Here is a 16694-nt window from a genome sequence, read left to right as displayed (position 1 = left end):
CCAGGCCTACTTCTAAGAACAAAAAACAAATCCATCGCTGTCAATTCTGACTCATAGCGACCCTATAGGACAGAATAGAACTGCCCATAGGGTTTCCAAGGAAGGCTGGTGAATTTGAGCTGCCTGCCTTTTGGTTAGCGGCCTGAGCTCTTCACCACTGTGCCACCAGGGCCCCAGCTCTGCTTCAGTGCCCTTTAATTCTAACTGTGCATCAGAATCGCCTGAGTAGCTTTCAGAAAGATCCTGGGATTCTCTGGACCTATGGAATCAGCATTATCAAGGCACGTGCTCCAGGAAGCTGCATGTTTTAAAGCTTCCCAGCTGTTTCTGATGCACTCCTGGCCTAGTCACTCTGGTCAGCAGGTCCAAGAGAGTCAAGGTACTTAGCATTTGGGATTTTCTTTTAAAACAATTCATTGCTTTCCCTCTTTGTAAGTTTGTAATTTTTAGCAATTTTAAATAAGCTTGATTTTCTGATTTAAAAAAGGTCATGATAATCATTAACATTTATTGAGCACCTCCGTGCTGGTCCTGTACTTACAATACAAAATACATGAAACACTGCTTACCTCATCACCTCAAAGAAAACACTGCTACTCAGGATTATGTATGTATTTATTTTAGTTCAGTTAAACATTGTTTCATTGAAACGGTGTAGCACTCTTTGCCAACAAGCCATACTGGAATTGTTGGCCTCTAACAGTACAAGTGGGGATATTTACACTATATACATAAAGTTAACACACCCAGGTTCTCAAAGGTCTTTCGTTACACTAGATCACATTTGATTTCATTATACTAGATCACATTTGATAACCACTGCATTTTGAAATTTTAGACCTTAGTTAAAATTTAGAGATCTGAACTTGCACCAAGTTTTCATGAAAAAAAAAAAAAACAACTGATATTCAACCAGTTTACTGAAAACATAATTTAAACAAATATTACCTTGAATTTTTAGTGCGTTTGTACACAATGTCAATTCCTTTATAATGAAGCCTGTACAGGTACTTTTGGGACAATTCTTAAAGATACATAATAGGAATTCATCAAAATGCAGTTAAGAAACATAGGAATATATACAATTGAACCCAAGACCCAAACCTGACATTATATACATCTATTTACAAATACATATGGACAATGTATGTACACAGATTATCATAAATATTGAAAAATAGGTTAGCTTTAATGGATTAATGCTGTTCTATAAATAACATTACAGTCATAACTGAAACATCCACGGAAGACAGTAATGCAAAATGAGGTGACAAGACAGTGGTTTTAATACTGAAGACTGCTCATTAATGGGAATTCACTGTTTAGGAACCTCAAGGCAGACAAGACAGCTCCAAGAAAACCATGCATTGGAATTTACTCTAGACAGCTTATTTTGAACTTCAAATATGGCCAGAGAGGATTGATGGAACTTCTCCACACTGATTTGCTGTGAGGATTCTTTTTCCACTCCTTCCTGGCTGCCATTAAATAGTATTTTCTCACATCTGAAAGGATGCAAAGTGTAGTAAAAAAGACTCTTGGCATTCCCTGGCAGATCTGACACGAAATCAACGATTCATTCCAGGAACTCAAGCAGAAGTGCCAATTCTTGGTCTGAACTAGAGGTGAGGTTCTAGATTCAAATGGAGTGCCAAAAGCCCAATAAATGAAAGCAGTGCTGTAGAATCCATCTTCTCACTGCCTTTCTAGATGGTCCCCAATTATTTTATTTTCGTAGAAATCAACAGAAACGGACCATTGGTTTCACCCAATGTAGCACTACAAGACGTCTTCCAGTTCCACAACGGTCTTTAATTACAGACACATCCTGCCTGTAATTTAGTCACATATAATACAAGAATGTGTAACATAAACCATGTCTGCCACATTTCTGGCTCTAGTCTAAAACTAAAAGGTTCAGTTCAAGAGATAACCTTAGAGCCAGATGACCAATTGATGATTCCATTATTTGCTTCCCTCAACCACTAATGGAATTATGTATATTAGACTTTAGACATTATGCCTGATGAGCAAAGTACCACATTATTTAATAATATATTCACCATACACCGTAACGTACAATAAATGTGCTCTCAAAGCCAAGTTTAAAGGTAATGTTTTCACTTCTAACCAGGATTGAAATGGGAAGGGTGAACATGCAGTTGGACCAAAACTACAACGTACACTCAGATTGCACTGTTTTCCCTAGCTAATGATTTGTTGGATGTAAACAAATAATTCTAAGTTGTACAAGAATGAGATGACAATCTAGTGCATATGAGTTTAAAAGCTTACTGCATGAGAAACCCAGTGGCCTATACAAAGAGAACTTATACCAAATACCGGTGTAACCTGTGGATTAGACCTCTACTGTAGACAGAACATGAACATAACTAAGCCATACATTATCAAGTATTTCACACCTCCAGTAGGAGATGAGCATTTTGAAAAGTTGTACTCTCTGGATAGAACAGTTTTGGCCTATAGCCACCAAATGCCCACTTTCCACTGCTGGAAGCAATGTCCAAAAAGGGCTGGCCCAAAAAAAGACCCAGAGCTATCAACATACAACTCTGGTGACAGATGCAACTGAATAAACCCTGTCTTACCCAATTGCACTATTTGGTACCTCAGAATTAGTTATTTTATTTTCCACAGAAATCTCTGCATTATCTTCCATTCTAATAGGTTGAAGCCATAAGCATCTCAGTCTGTATGAACCAGATTATTTGGGGACAGAAAAGTGATTAACAGGGTTCATCCGATTTGGTATAGCAAAAATCCATTAATTATCCTTTAAAGTAATGGTGAAGTTTTGAATGGAGAAAACTACATTCATATTCAATGGTGTAATTTTTCATTACATCGTTTTCTCTAAAAATTATTTTGGGTAAAAAAGTATTTGGCTTATTATGCCTACAAAAAGGCAAGTCATTCATTTCCTTATACTAATACTTGTTTTTAAATACCAATTAAATTTTTTCATGGGATTTACTGACAACTGTTTCTGGATAAAGTTCAAAAAAAAGCAATTCTTAAAAGTAAAATAGTGCTTTTGAGGTCTGTAAGTATTTTTGGTACAAAAAGTAATAGTGTTTTTCTCAATGGTTATTTCAATACTTTGCTGTAAATTAAGAATAATTTCTCACATCGAATGGTTCCATTAGGCACATTCAAGTAAAATCATAAAATATCCAAGTTAAACAATGACACAGCCAAACATGTGGCTTGATAAAAGTTAAAGAGTTTGTCCATTCTCTGGAATGGAATAAAATTGTCACTTCCCTTCACCCGAGACTCGTGGTTTTGCTGTTAATATCCATTGCTATCAAACAGAATAGTTTCTTAAACGAGTTCACTTATTCTGTACTCAGAAGAACCAGCGAGGAATCTGCACTTCAGAAGGAAGTGAAACTGGAACATTAGGTGAAATTTCATAGTTAGTTGAGAGTTGACTCAACACTGGCATCAAAATGGACTAGTGGAGTTTGAGTGGTACCAGTTAGTGGCCACCTGCAGGGGCATTGTGCACCCAATCCAAAACAATCAAGGTCATGCTTCCGATCATCACCACTATGCCGCTCAACAAGAAGAGCAAAGCCTGCAACAAGACACAAAGAAAACTCATCAGCAAGCAAATAGCAGAACATACACGCTAGACATTCCTTCCCCTATACTTTAAAAAAAGGGTCTCGTAATTACTAAAATTATGTGTTTTTTTTTTTATAGATTTATAGTTTTACTTTGGTTCAAGATATTTAAACTGTTTTAAGTGATCAAGGGGTTTATCTATAGCACAAAATAACTGCCTTTGTATCAAATGAAAAAGCAATTTACACTGAGGAATAAACTACTTCAGATACAACTGGACTGGATTTAAAAAAATTTTTTAAAGCAAAAATTAAGTCACAAAACCAAATCTAAATCATTCTAAGATGCAGTCCGAGTCAAACCCAGGTCTTTCTAAGAGACACGAGTAACTTTACTCCTAATCCTACCCTTCACTTACTACCAATGTCTAATCTTGAGCAAAACAAGACAACAGTTATGATTTATAAAAAATTCTAGTACTTTTATCAGACCACAAAGGCAGTGAAAAATAAGGACTGCATATCACACTATGTTTTGTAAAAACCCCACTAAGGCACCAGAACCCTATCGTTTGTGGTTAACATATCATAATCTTTGTAATCAGTTGTTATACTTTAAGTACATAATAGTGACTACCACTAAGAGAAAAAAGGGCCCCCAAAGCTTTGCTTTTCTATACAGATGAAGACAGTCAGTCCCATTTAACAAAGTATCCCATTTTCTGCCCCTATTTTATATGCTCAACACCCAGTGAAGTGCCTGTCAGAGCGCAGGCAGTCAATAAACACTGGTTAAGCCAATGCGACAGCATCTTACACTCCTTTTTATCTCTATTCCCCCTCTCTAAAATATCTTATTATTAATTTATAAGGCAGCAAACTGACTTATACCTCCCCTTCTCCAATCTTCCACCTATGAAGTACACCATCGTATTTACTAGAAGCCTAAAATGGAAACCACAGCAAATGAGAGCTAAGAGACAAAAAAGAAAATTAGTTGAGGAATCTTTGACTCACCCCAATCTTTTGTACAGATTTCATAGATTCTTTCTTCACTAACTTGATATAGAAGGCAGATGGAAGAATAAAAATCAACATAGCAGCGGCAGATGCACCTGTAAAAAAAAAAAAAAAAACCTCTTCTTCAGTATTCAATGAGTCACTTGCTATTTATTAAACCTTAAAAAACCCCATTATTTTTGGTGCTAGGAAAAAGTGGCACTGAAAGTGGATGTAGTGAGCATAGCAAAACCTAAGGACAGCCAAGTGTCTTAGCACATATAAATGGGTAAAGGCATACCGGTATATGGGCAAGTACATATGTGTACACAGATGAGGACAGAAGTATCTCTCCAAAAAAAGCCAGTTGTTGTCGAGTCAATTCTGACTCAGCAAGCCTACAGGACAGAGTAGAAGTGCCCCACAGGGTTTCTAAGGAGCGGCTGGTAGATTTGAACTGCCAACCTTTTGGTTAGTAGCCTGAGCTCTTAATCACTGCACCACCAGGGTTTCCGTCTATAGGTACATGTAAATACAAATATGTGGGTGCGGGCATTTCTGTCACTGAAGACAGAAACGGATACTCTTCAGACATAGCCAAATACCTTCTAAGGTTGGCTTTCTGGGTTTGAAAGCTTAGGACCAGAGTTTCCTGGGACAACTCAGTCAATTGGCAAAACACAGTTCACAAAAATCATGATCCACATTCTAGTGAAGCGAGTAGCGTCTGGGAACTCAACACTTGCGACAGGCCATCTAAGATACAACTACAGGCCTTTACTCTCTGGGGCAAAACAGAAGAAAGTAACCAAAAGCTCAAAGAAGCAAGTCTACATGAGCCACAACTTCATCTACTCTGAAACCAAAAGAACTAGATGTTGCCCAGCTACCACCATTGACCATTCTGACCAGGGTCACAAGAGACGGTCCTGGAAAGAATGGGAGAAAAATGCAGAGCAGAACTCAAACTCTTAAAAAAAAAAAAAAAAAAGTCAATCAAACTGAACAGTAGACAACAAAGGACTCCCTAAGACTATCATCCTGAGATACTATTTAAAAGCCTAGGACCAAGCTTATCCCGAGATGACCTTTTAGTAAAACAGAGGGGCACACAAAATAAAGGCTATTACCCCTAAGGATCAAAGCTCTATGTAAAAACCATCAGCATGAGACCAAAAGGTCACCAATTACTCTACAACAAAGATGAAACTAGAGAACTGGAAATGTAACAAACAGAAGACAAAGAAAATGTTGACACATTGTAATAAATGTAACTAATGTCACTGAACAATTTGTGTGCAAACTGTCAAATGGTAACCTAACACGCTGTGTAAACTTTCACCAAAAATTCAGTGTTTAGAAAAAAAAAAAAAAACCTAATATTTGAATCAACTTTGATACTTCTTAAAACTTACCAATGAAACCAAAGATATCCCTAATAGTTGGTACAAAGATAACAAGCAAATTCGTAAGTCCCAAGATAGACACTGTAATGAAACTATGACGCCACCAAGTGAAATCTTTTCCTGCACACAACAAATGAGTTACGGAACTCCGGATCTGCAAAAGAGGAGAGTATCAAACTTTAGTGAATGCAAGAAACAAGCCAATAGAAAATGCATCTAGAAGAGCAGCTAGTTCTGAAGTAGAACTGTGCCCCCTCCTCCACTGCTATTTTCTGAATGTTGGAACACTTAAGAACATTCTGTTTCTAACTATGAAGAAAAACGCCCCAGGATTGGGGGGGTGGGGTGGGGTGGGGGAGAATCCTTTCAAAAGAACCATCAACTTGGCATTGCTCTACTAGTTTTGCCCTTCTCCCAAAAGTTGAAAATCTCACAAATCTTTCCAGGTTTAAAAGCTCATTCCTACTGAAAGCAAGGTGACTACTTACCGGGAAAATAACGACTGGTACTGTCAGGGTGACGGCCATCAACACGGCCAAGCGGACAATGAGAAGAAGGATATCAGTTCCCAGCATGGTTGAGTAGGTATGAAGCAATTCTGCCTCAACATGTTCTATGAGGAAAGACAAAAAAAAAAAAAAAATTCCAAGTGTCCTGTTTCCTCTGGAGATTAAGCAGTAAATCTAAGTTTACAACAAGATTTGCCCCCAAGTTATTAGCTACTCATAAAACCACTATAAACTGAAAGGCTAATAAGATTAATTTGGAATTATATTTAATGCAATTAAAATAACATTGAAGGAAATTTTTTCTAAATGCTGAGTAGAGATTTAGCCACATGACCTCCATTAAAAACAACAGGAGCTAATTGGTGAAATCCTTTGGTTTGGCTGACTGTATGTGTTCCTTAATTTCAAGGTGAAGGGGAGAACTAGGCAGGATGAACTTAAGAGGCAAGAACATCATACAAAATGACTAACGGTAGGTATTTCTTTGACCCTGGATTTTAGAAATTACTGATTAAATACACAATAGGAAACTCTTAGCTCTAAATTTAATTTCTCACCACAAATAGGAAACATACCAAAATAGACTGAAAAAAATTTTTTAAGTGATGGAACTATCATATAAATGAATTTCACTCCAATAAAGTTTTATAAACCAGATATAGTTTACCATAAAATGTCAGGTATCCAAAGAGGGCAGCAAGCAGGTACATGAGGAACATGGCAAAAAATGAAATCTTGGACACATTCATCATTCTTTTACGGCTGCGGCTATGAAAATTCAAAGGAAAATATGTATTCATTTCAGCAATGATTATAGCAACAGTTGTAAAATATTTTCCCAAAAAATTTATATAAAAATATTTACTCTTTTAGCTCTTCGTAAATGGGAAGAATAGCAGGGTGGCAGACAAATGAAAAGGTCAGAATGGGCACAGCATAGACAGTCTGAAAAGAAGATAAAATTTTACTTAGCATCATCGTGTAACAAACTCACATGCTGTCACAGTTTGGAAGCTTATATTTTATATAAACTCATCTTAGAACCAAAGCCTAAAATAATTAGGTTCCCTTGCATAGTTTCCACACCTCTTAATCTGTTCAGGCGTGATTCATTAACTGGCTAATCCTAAATTTTCTAAACCAGTGTCTATTCGCCTTCTTCCCTTTACTCTGGAAGTTATTTTAAAATTTCCAGTGGGTAGTCTTCCTCCCTAATGTCTGTGTTTGAGAAAATGAAGACTAGTTAGTTACCTGTGAATTGAAGATAAAGTAACGTGGTCTGCAAGAATCATCTTCAGTCATGTTAAATGTCACATCAGGTGCAAAAGCTGGCTGTGTTAAGGTGCTGTTTATTGTTTCATTAACTAGGTAAGCAATTTCCATAGGACAGGGAATCTGAAATTTCTTGCAAATCACCTGAAATGCAGTATTTTGCATTTTGTTAAGCTGAATAATGTGATAGGGCTTATAAAGCTTTATCTAAAAAGCTTTAGCTTTACAAAAACTATACCTACCACAATCAGAAAGAACATCATACACAACAAGGAGAGGCCACTGGTATATCCCAAATATCCTAGAAGGAGGAAAAATATCTACTTTAGTTTAATGAAATCAGTTTGAGGCAAAAATATTTTCTCTCTTGAATAAGTCAGTCCTGCTTGGAAGACTTTAGGCACTTAAATGGGGGTACAATATTAAATTTCTAATTCTTATATATTAAGATATGGAATTACTTAATACTTGTTTAAAAAACCAAGCTGATAAACTCACTATTATTTACAAAGAGCAGTAGGACACTGCAAATGTCAATGAAAACCCAACAACTCGTAGTGTTTTGGTCCTTCGGTTGCTACCCTGTTAAGATTTTGCCAGAACTACAGGCACTGCATGACACAACTCTCAAAGGTGCGTTTATGCAGGCTTTTTAGCTCTCATTAATTTCTATTAAGAGAAATGTCAACTAGGTGATAAGAGGCTCACTACGTCAGCTCTCTCTAGAGATGGGTTTGCTCACCTAAATTTCTCAGCAGTGACAAAGGAAGAATGAGCACCAACGACACCAGCAGAACCAAATAGTCACCATTCAGATACCACAATCTGAATTAAAGAAAAATAAGATGAAAACCTGTCACAAATACCCTCAGGAACAATAAACACATCTTTTAAAAATAGAAAAACTGCTTCTGCATAACTAGTCAGAAGAGAAAATCACAGAAGGGCTGTAATTCTAACAGGACTCATTTTATAGAAATGCTATAAAAGTAAACACACACAAAAAAACCCTCAAAGTTTGGGGAAAATATCACTTGTTCAAGAAGCTTATAGACAGGAATAAACTTCTAACTTTGTGAGCTAGATGAATATTGACACAGGTTAGAAACAGGGCATCAAACAGTGTTACTTTTGTCTCACTGTTTTGCTCTGGGAAGGTTGCCAGTGGATTCATAACATAAAATGCTCCTTAAAGGCTTGATACTAATGTGGGAACAGGGCGGCATTGTTCCGCTGATAATTTTATCTTTAAGCATTTTTAGAAAGACTGTACACCAACTTTGTCATAGCTTTAGCTTACAATTTCAAAAGCTAGAAACAAGGAAGCTTTAAAACAAGGATTTTTTTCCCAGACATTTGTTTGCAAACACACACTTAAACATTTGAGCACGGAGGCTGCATTCATACTTGGAAAAAATGCTTAAGCAAAAACCAAAACCAAATTCTCCAAACCAAGACTTATTCCATGTTATCAGAGTATACTGTGGCATCTTGACCCACCTTGTCTTCAGAAGTGGTCAAAAGAGTTCTTTCATAACTTCAAGAAAATACTATGTATGCCCCTCAGAGTCCTAGCAATGTCTTTTCCTTCTTAGGTGATCATTAACTTCATCTGTTTTTTAAATCACTATTTTCAAATTCTAACTGCCTGTGAATTCCCCTTCATTCACTTCAGCAACAGGTAAGCTACAGAAAACTAATATTTAAAGACCAGTTTATCAAATTAAATTTCTAAAGCCACCCCAGAGATAACCACAACTCTGTTCCGAGGTAATGAGCTGCAAGTAAGTTGTGAGGTAAATTAGCCCTCTCCATGTTTACTTTAGATAAAAACCCGTTAGCCCACTAGGACAAATAATTTTGCTAGAAAGATAAGGCTTTCAACAGCATGACCACCATTTTCTGACAGTCTGCTTTTTAAACAGATTGATTCCTAAGGATTTCAAACGTAAAAAAAAGTCAATACAGGAATCAACTTTTAACATTAATCCAAAGCTCCTGTCCTAATTTAGGTTGGGGTACGTGTTCCACAGCTGTAACTTCCTAGGAAGTGTGACCACAGAGGAGGTAAATTTCAAAAAACTTGTTTTCACATGCAGGTTAGAAATTACTTGTGCAGAAATTACAGTGGTAGCTACTACCTTTGGCCTTTCATCCTCAGAAGTTCAAATCAGCTTATGGGGGAGGAGTTTTTGGTAGGTAACAAAAGGAACATTTATGAATTTAATAATTTACTGATAATCATTTGGTATCCAACTTTCATAAAATGTATCTAACAATTTTTGACTATAATTGTTTATCAGTAACCTTACTTAGCACCTACCCAGTTGTATCTTCAATGTTCATTAATGCCTGGATCACCAAAGGTAACTCATATTTCACTATGAAGAGGTAGCTTGACATAGCTGGAGGAAAACAAAATTATACCATTACAAGCGCAAAACGTGGCACGTGACACTAAAGCTAATGTGTCACAACTCTGTGCTACACAATGAGCAAAAAATCTACCCAAATTGCTTTTTGAAAAATTCTTACCTCCAATGTTCTGCATTGTAATTGATCCAGAGGCTGCAAGCTTTCCAACTAATCCAAATGCCTTATGTCCCAATTGTTCATATAATAAAGACCCTGTAATGTGAAAAACAAGTATTTTATAAGAGAAAGAAAATCATGATAGGTATGCATATAGTTTTGGAAAAATTAAGAATACTATCATACCTCCTTCATTGGCAGTCTTCAAAAGGAGATGAACAGAATACAGGGAAAATATGGATACAAATGTCAAGAGAATTCTGATGAAAGAAGGAAAAGGCACGAGATTATAAACAAGCATAGGTATATTAAAGGACAATTCTTTTTGGTTATTTCAACATTAAATATGGAACTAGTCCTAATATTTCTCACAACAGACTGTCCTCCTCAAGGACTGGTGTTCGTTTTCCTGCTGTGCTAGTTGGATTGTCAATTTTCCTCACTGGGTGCTGAAACCCCACATCGTGTCTCAGATACTTAATAGTTCTATGACATTGATAAGGGCAAGGGTTTACCCACTGAGCCAAAGGGACTGGGAGACACTAGAAAGCCCAATTTTCCAGTGGTGGAGTTACAAGGTTTGTATTTTGATTCGAGTACCATGATAATTAGCTGTACGCTTGCCTTGAATGGTAGGTAAAATGGTGATAATACCTGCCACTAAACCCATCCTAGGAGATAACTGTAATATTTAATTGATAGATACAGGGAAGATCTTTAGATCACATAAGGAGAGGAATGGGATTAGAAAGGAAGGAGAAAAACACATTTTAACACTTTAAGCGTCAGGCACTACAAACTTTACGAACCACTGGGTAGAAATCAGAGAAATAACTACTTCCAACCAGTGGTATGGAATACAAGCCCAGCATCGTCACAAAGTTAAACAATGCCTGTGCTAGACCATGGAGCATCAGCCTATCAGCCCAACTGTATGGGCTCTCCCCTAACTTTTACTTGGCTTGAATGAAGGGTGCGGGGTGGAGGGGGTGGGAAAGATACAGAGGGGCTAAAGGCACCATATTTTCAATCACCTCATATGAAAAAGCTGAACAATGAATAAGGAAGACCAAAGAATTGATGCCTTTGAATTATAGTGTTGGGAAAAAATCCTGAATATACCATGGACATCCAGAAGAACAAACAAATCTGTCTTGGAAGAAGTACAACCAGAACGTTCCTTAGAAAAGAGGATAGCAAGGCTTCACCTCACAAACTTTTGACATGTTATCAGGAGAGACCACTCCTTGGAGAAGGACACCATGCTTGGTAAAGCAGAAGTCCAGCAAAAAAGAAGACCCTTAATGAGATGGATTGACACGGTGGCTGCAACAATGGGCTCAAACACATCAGACTGTGAGGATGGCAAAGACTGGGCAGTGTTTAGTTCTGTCGTACATAGGTTGCTGTAAGTTGAGACCAACTGGATGGCACCTAATAACAAAGGGGCCTTAATGTCCCTTAGTTTTCCGTTAGGGCAGGGATTTTCACTCCAGTTTCACTTTCCTTCTCTCCAGACAAAGCCAAGAAGGACATGGAAATACTCTCACCACCACCTCCCCCCAAAAGGAGCAAAAAAAACACAATCGGGAAACTCAGAAAACTCTGCAAACAAGAAGACAGTCACATATTTCTTGATCCTATATGTGCAAATTGCACATACCACTTTGTGAGGCGCTGGTTAAAAAAAAAGTCTATCAATCAAACGTAGGTCGTGGCATTAAGCTGCCAAAAGTTTTATGGGCTCTAGTCAGTCTGAGGTAGAAAATGACACCATCATCAACCTCATCTATAACTAAGCAGTTTAATAAAAAACAATTCTACAAGTCTGCTGACAAATTAAGTCCTATCGTCCCTTAAAGGGAAACAACGAGGGGTGAATAATCATCACCTCTGAGATTGATAAAGTTAGCTATACAGAGTTGCTTAGGCTGAGCATTGTTTAATAAGACTATGGCAACCATGCAGCCTCTGGCCCATTTACCTCTACACCTCTAAATGCATACACCTTGTAAAATACTGATGGATAAGAAAGTCACTTTAGCACTCTTGATATTATTTAACCATTTATTAAAATGGTTAATCATCAAACACACTGTTGATATACATAGCTTTTCATGATCACCTATGAAGTGTAAATAATTTCCAAACTGCAAGAACATACTAAAATTTTACTTTCACTTACGAAATACAGGTGCTATTTTATTTTAATATAAATTCTGTACCATAACCACATTGGCAACATTTTTAAAGTGCCTACAGTTTTTTCCCCAAGATCCAGTGATGCCATTCCAGTTACCCACTAAATACTTTAAACTTCAGGACCTTGTATATGTAAATTTCCCATCCTTCACCTTACTAAGTGGTCTCAAAAAGTCTCATGTTAAAGAAGCAAGTCAGACAGAAACCCAGCTACCAGTCAGAGCTTTGCAAAGGTCTGCTTTTCTTTTCATGAACATTCTATCCTGCTGGAGAAAATAACTTGAGTAGAAGGCACCAGTTGTTAACGAAACATATCTCTCACAAATGGACAATTCATATACTAAATGTATTCATGGTTTCCTCACCCCTACAACTGAGTGGAAACCTCCACAGAAACTGTCTTAGCCAGGAGTCTCTAAGTACTTAGACTTTATAGCTACGATACAAACATCACTGAAAGTGCATGTTCAAATCTACATGTATTTTTCCTGTTTTTCTGGAAGGACTGTATTTTTTTAAATCACATTTTCCAAGGGTCAGTGACCCTGCCCCCCCCCTCCCCCATTAAAGAACCACTGCTTTCAAGTCTTATAAAACTCCAAAATTCTATTGTAAATATTCTGGAAAGCACAGGAATAAACTAACTTTAACTGGACAACTAAGAAAAAAAAAAAATTAAGGCATGTGCTCATAAAATACTCATTTTTTTACTATAACATGTGGTAATCACATAAACCTAGAAGAAAAAAACTTAAAAAAGACCAAAAAAAAAAAAAAATACTGCTTGCTTTTCAGTTTCAAAAAAATTATGACTCACTTTTCTTTAAACAACACGTTCCAGGATAGGTAAATGCCACCACACCCTACCTACTTAGAAGAATTAGTTCTTTTCCTGATGTACGTAAATGGGCCACAGGTCCTTGGGGAGCTTCGTCAATTCACCAGACTGAACCAAACTGATTCGGAGGCACTATGCTAATTAGTATTTTTAGTTTAAATGTTACAATGGTTTTTTCTACCCAATTGGCCTTCTTGATATTGTGCACTTGTTGAGCAGAATAGAGACTTTTAAGTTTCTCATGTTTTTAATTTTAAACAAATGATTTTTAAGTCAACTACTTCAACTATAAATCCAGTTCCTGGAGCCAACATATATGTTGTATCATCACATTAACTGCCCTGCATGGCAGACTCGCTACTTACACATACTTACATAAACAGAGCAATTCCAGTATTAGCCATGGCATAAGAAAGCCCAAGGATTCCACTGCCCACAATCGCATTGCTCAGATTAAATACTGACATTCCAAAGGAAGTAGTACCTGGATGCTACACAGAGGGAAAACGATAACCAAACATATAACAATAATTAAATGGAGAAAACCAGCTTCGGGCAAGTTAGCTTTGAAATCTAAAGCTTTAAAGTTAGCTTTGAAATCTTTTACTCCATAAAGCCACAGACACACAAATTACTATTTTTAACTTACAAAGTCTGTTTCATACTTCTTCTTCCCCAAATTCGATTCAAGTAAAAAGTTCTGGTTTTCAGGATCTACGTCTGCATAATGGCTAGGAAAAAAAATACATACATATTATTTTAAACCGGATTGAAATACACATAACTATACAACAGATCGCTTTAACACAAACAGAACAGTCCACTTTCAGTTTTCACATCTTCAAGTGAATGCATAAACTTGAGTAGGCGTCGACTCTTGCAAAAGATACCCACATTACGCCAAAACAGCCAGATGATTTCAGAGATGGTGCACTCTCTTCAAACGCAGTAAGCTAAATCAACAGAAGCACAGCCCTAGGTAAAGAGTCTTCCCCCCTCCCACAAGCCTTTTGGTTTTAAAAAAACACAAAATTCTTCTTACCTTTTCAGAGCAGCTTGCTTAGTGGGGTAGGAGTAGTTGAAATCGCCGTTGGAACTGTAGCTGCTGCTGTCCTCATCCGGGGAAATGTTGAATCTTCCCATTTCGGCTTTCTTCATGATGGGCACTAGAAGGAATGGGTGCAGCGATCAGCGCTAGGCTCCTTTTGTCCTTGGCGGTGCACCAGCCCTCGCTTCTGCCTGCGAAGGTAGAGGCGGCGCGTCAGCACTGCAGCGCCCGCTCGCTCGCTCCTTCGCTCGCCCGCCCCGCGCGATCACGTGACGCCTCCGGGCGGCGCAGAGCGGCTGATTCATCCCCGGCCAGGCGAGTGGAAAAGTACCAGCGGCGCGCGAGGGGCGGGGGCGCGCCGAGGGGCGGAAAAGTACAGACAGCCGAGCGCGGAGAACAAAGATGATCCCACCGCAACGCCGTGCCCGCGGAGGCCTGCGCCCTGCGCCCTGCGCCCTCCGGGTCCCCTCTCCGGAGGGTTTTAGGGTTTCACACACTCCGTCACCCCACGTCTAGGCGGAGGGGGCGAGGGGGCTCTGTTTGACTTTTCCCTCCAGCTTCTTTGGTTGTGCACAGGGACGCAGGGCACACATTCTGCCCCTGCATTTGCTAGGTGTGCATGCAACCGAGGCGCACGGTCCCGTTTTTAGCACTTGTAACAACAATGCCGCGTAACCCCTCTTTTAATGCCAAATGGGGTTATGTTCCTGCGGCAGATAACATACGTCCAGATAAAGAAGTAAAAAGCTTTCGAGAGGTGACAAACGCCCGTACCCGGGTGCGCACTGGGCGCCGTGGGTTTGTTTACACGTGCACACCCGTGCCCTCGGGTGCACACGTCCAGAGGCATTTGGCTGGCGAGCACTTCGCCCGGCCCGCCCCTCCTATGCCCGGAAAGGAAACTGATGCAACATCGATCATAGATTGTCAAACGTTCCCGACCCGTCTTCCCCAATCTTGGCCTCTATTATAATACAAACCTAAACGCATCTCTGCCGCCCCCAGACTCTTGGCTCCCTGGATTTAATTTATTACTATTATTATTATTACTATTACGAATGCAAATCGGTCACAAGACTTGCCGCAGCGAAGCCGCTGGCCGGGCCGGTTCCCCTCCCCCTAACGGGAGGACGCAACTCCGCGCGGAACTGGCAGGCGGTCCCCGCCCTGCGCCCCCTCTCCGCCTCGACGGGCGGCGACCCCGAACGGCGGGCAGCGACCAGAGGTGAGCCCCGCCAGGAGAAAACGCCCGCCCCCGGGGAACGGCCCCGCTGCCTTCCCGCCGCGGCCCCTCCCGGGCGCCCCTCCCCCACTCCCGCCCTGGCCCGCGCCCTCTGCAGGGACGCGTCCCCAGCATCCGTTACCTCGGTGGTCTCGGCTCCTGTGTCCCGGAAACCTCACAAAACACGGCTTGGGTGGGTTTTTCTCAAACCCCAAATAGTAAAAAAATAAAAAAATAAATTTTTAAACCAAGAATAGGCAGGAAAAAAATAATTTCAATAAAGGAAAATGGCAAGTTGCCGCCCCAATAATCTGGCGTCCGCCGTCTTAAGGGAAAGACGCCAAGTATGCGGGAGCGCGTGCTTCGGCGGCGGGCGGCGGTGCGGTACTAGACGCTCCGAGGCGGCGACGTCTCAAGGCTTTAGAGGGGCCCGGCGAGCGGCGGGTTATAAGTGCGGTCCCCGCCGACGCGTCAGGGGGCGGTGCCGCGGCCGCCCGGGTGGCTTCCCTTTGTGTATCAACACCACCTGGGCTCCGCCCCGGCCCGCCCGGCCGCCAGGCCCCGCCTCTGCCCCCCCCCCGCCTTTCCGCACCCTGCCCCCAGTCGCTGACTCCGCCAGCCCCGCCCAACCCAGCCCGCGGGCGCCCACGACCCTCCGGCGAGCCGAACCTCGCTGTGGCTGCAGCTTCCCCTCAGTCCGAACCCCCGGGGGCTTCCCTCTGCCTGTTCTTTTCAGCGCGGGCTAGTGCCCAACACATGTGCTTGTCTTTGAAGAGCGTTCTCCTTCAAATTACCCTCTTTCGCGAGTTACCAGCAGTCTTTGCTTTCTCCTCGAGGCTTTTTGGGGACACATCCCACCCACCCATCAGTTTCATGCCTGTTATTTTTGTGATTTACATTGGGGTTTTCTCTCGCAAACTTGAGCCAAAGCAGCAACGTTGTTCTGGTGGTCGGTTTCTGTTTTCGTTCTTCCTTATCTATCTAGACCTGCTTTCACTCTTCAAAACTAGCTCGATTAGGTCGGTTGACAGCTGTTTTGGGGGATATCCTTTTTGTATAGAAATGAAAACCCTACA

General features: G+C 40.2%; 1 protein-coding gene across 3 annotated transcripts; it reads right to left on the bottom strand.

The window, feature by feature from the left end:
• Nucleotides 1–597: 597 nt before the first annotated feature.
• Nucleotides 598–16059, bottom strand: SLC38A2 (solute carrier family 38 member 2). Of its 3 annotated transcripts, none has more exons than XM_010596056.3 (16): nucleotides 15761–16059; nucleotides 14391–14587; nucleotides 13998–14079; nucleotides 13724–13839; nucleotides 10495–10568; nucleotides 10312–10404; nucleotides 10100–10181; nucleotides 8519–8601; nucleotides 8019–8077; nucleotides 7756–7920; nucleotides 7370–7449; nucleotides 7172–7272; nucleotides 6484–6608; nucleotides 6005–6149; nucleotides 4608–4705; nucleotides 598–3601 (listed from the first exon to the last, which is right to left on the bottom strand). In XM_010596056.3, the coding sequence occupies exons 2-16, from the start codon at nucleotides 14504–14506 to the stop codon at nucleotides 3503–3505; spliced, it is 1518 nt and encodes a 505-aa protein (XP_010594358.2). In that variant the 5' UTR covers nucleotides 14507–14587; nucleotides 15761–16059; the 3' UTR covers nucleotides 598–3502. The 3 variants fall into 3 exon arrangements, with proteins under 3 accessions (XP_010594358.2, XP_003405780.2, XP_023411349.2); XM_003405732.4 differs by having other exon boundaries at nucleotides 14391–14514; XM_023555581.2 differs by lacking the exons at nucleotides 13724–13839; nucleotides 15761–16059 and having other exon boundaries at nucleotides 14391–14506.
• Nucleotides 16060–16694: the final 635 nt, after the last annotated feature.

Source organism: Loxodonta africana, chromosome 4 (assembly GCF_030014295.1).
Source record: "Loxodonta africana isolate mLoxAfr1 chromosome 4, mLoxAfr1.hap2, whole genome shotgun sequence".
NCBI classification, from domain to species: Eukaryota; Metazoa; Chordata; class Mammalia; order Proboscidea; family Elephantidae; genus Loxodonta; species Loxodonta africana.
This window is presented reverse-complemented; position numbering and strand designations above follow the sequence as displayed.

Coding starts and splice junctions, on each gene's coding strand:
- SLC38A2 (XM_010596056.3), bottom strand. CDS start 14,506: ATGAAGAAAGCCGAAATGGGAAGATTCAACATTTCCCCGGATGAGGAC. Junction 14,080..14,390: donor AAGCAAGCTGCTCTGAAAAG/GTAAGAAGAATT, acceptor TTTTTTTCCTAG/CCATTATGCAGACGTAGATC. Junction 10,569..13,723: donor ACTGGAATTGCTCTGTTTAT/GTAAGTATGTGT, acceptor TTCTTTCATCAG/AATTCTCTTGACATTTGTAT.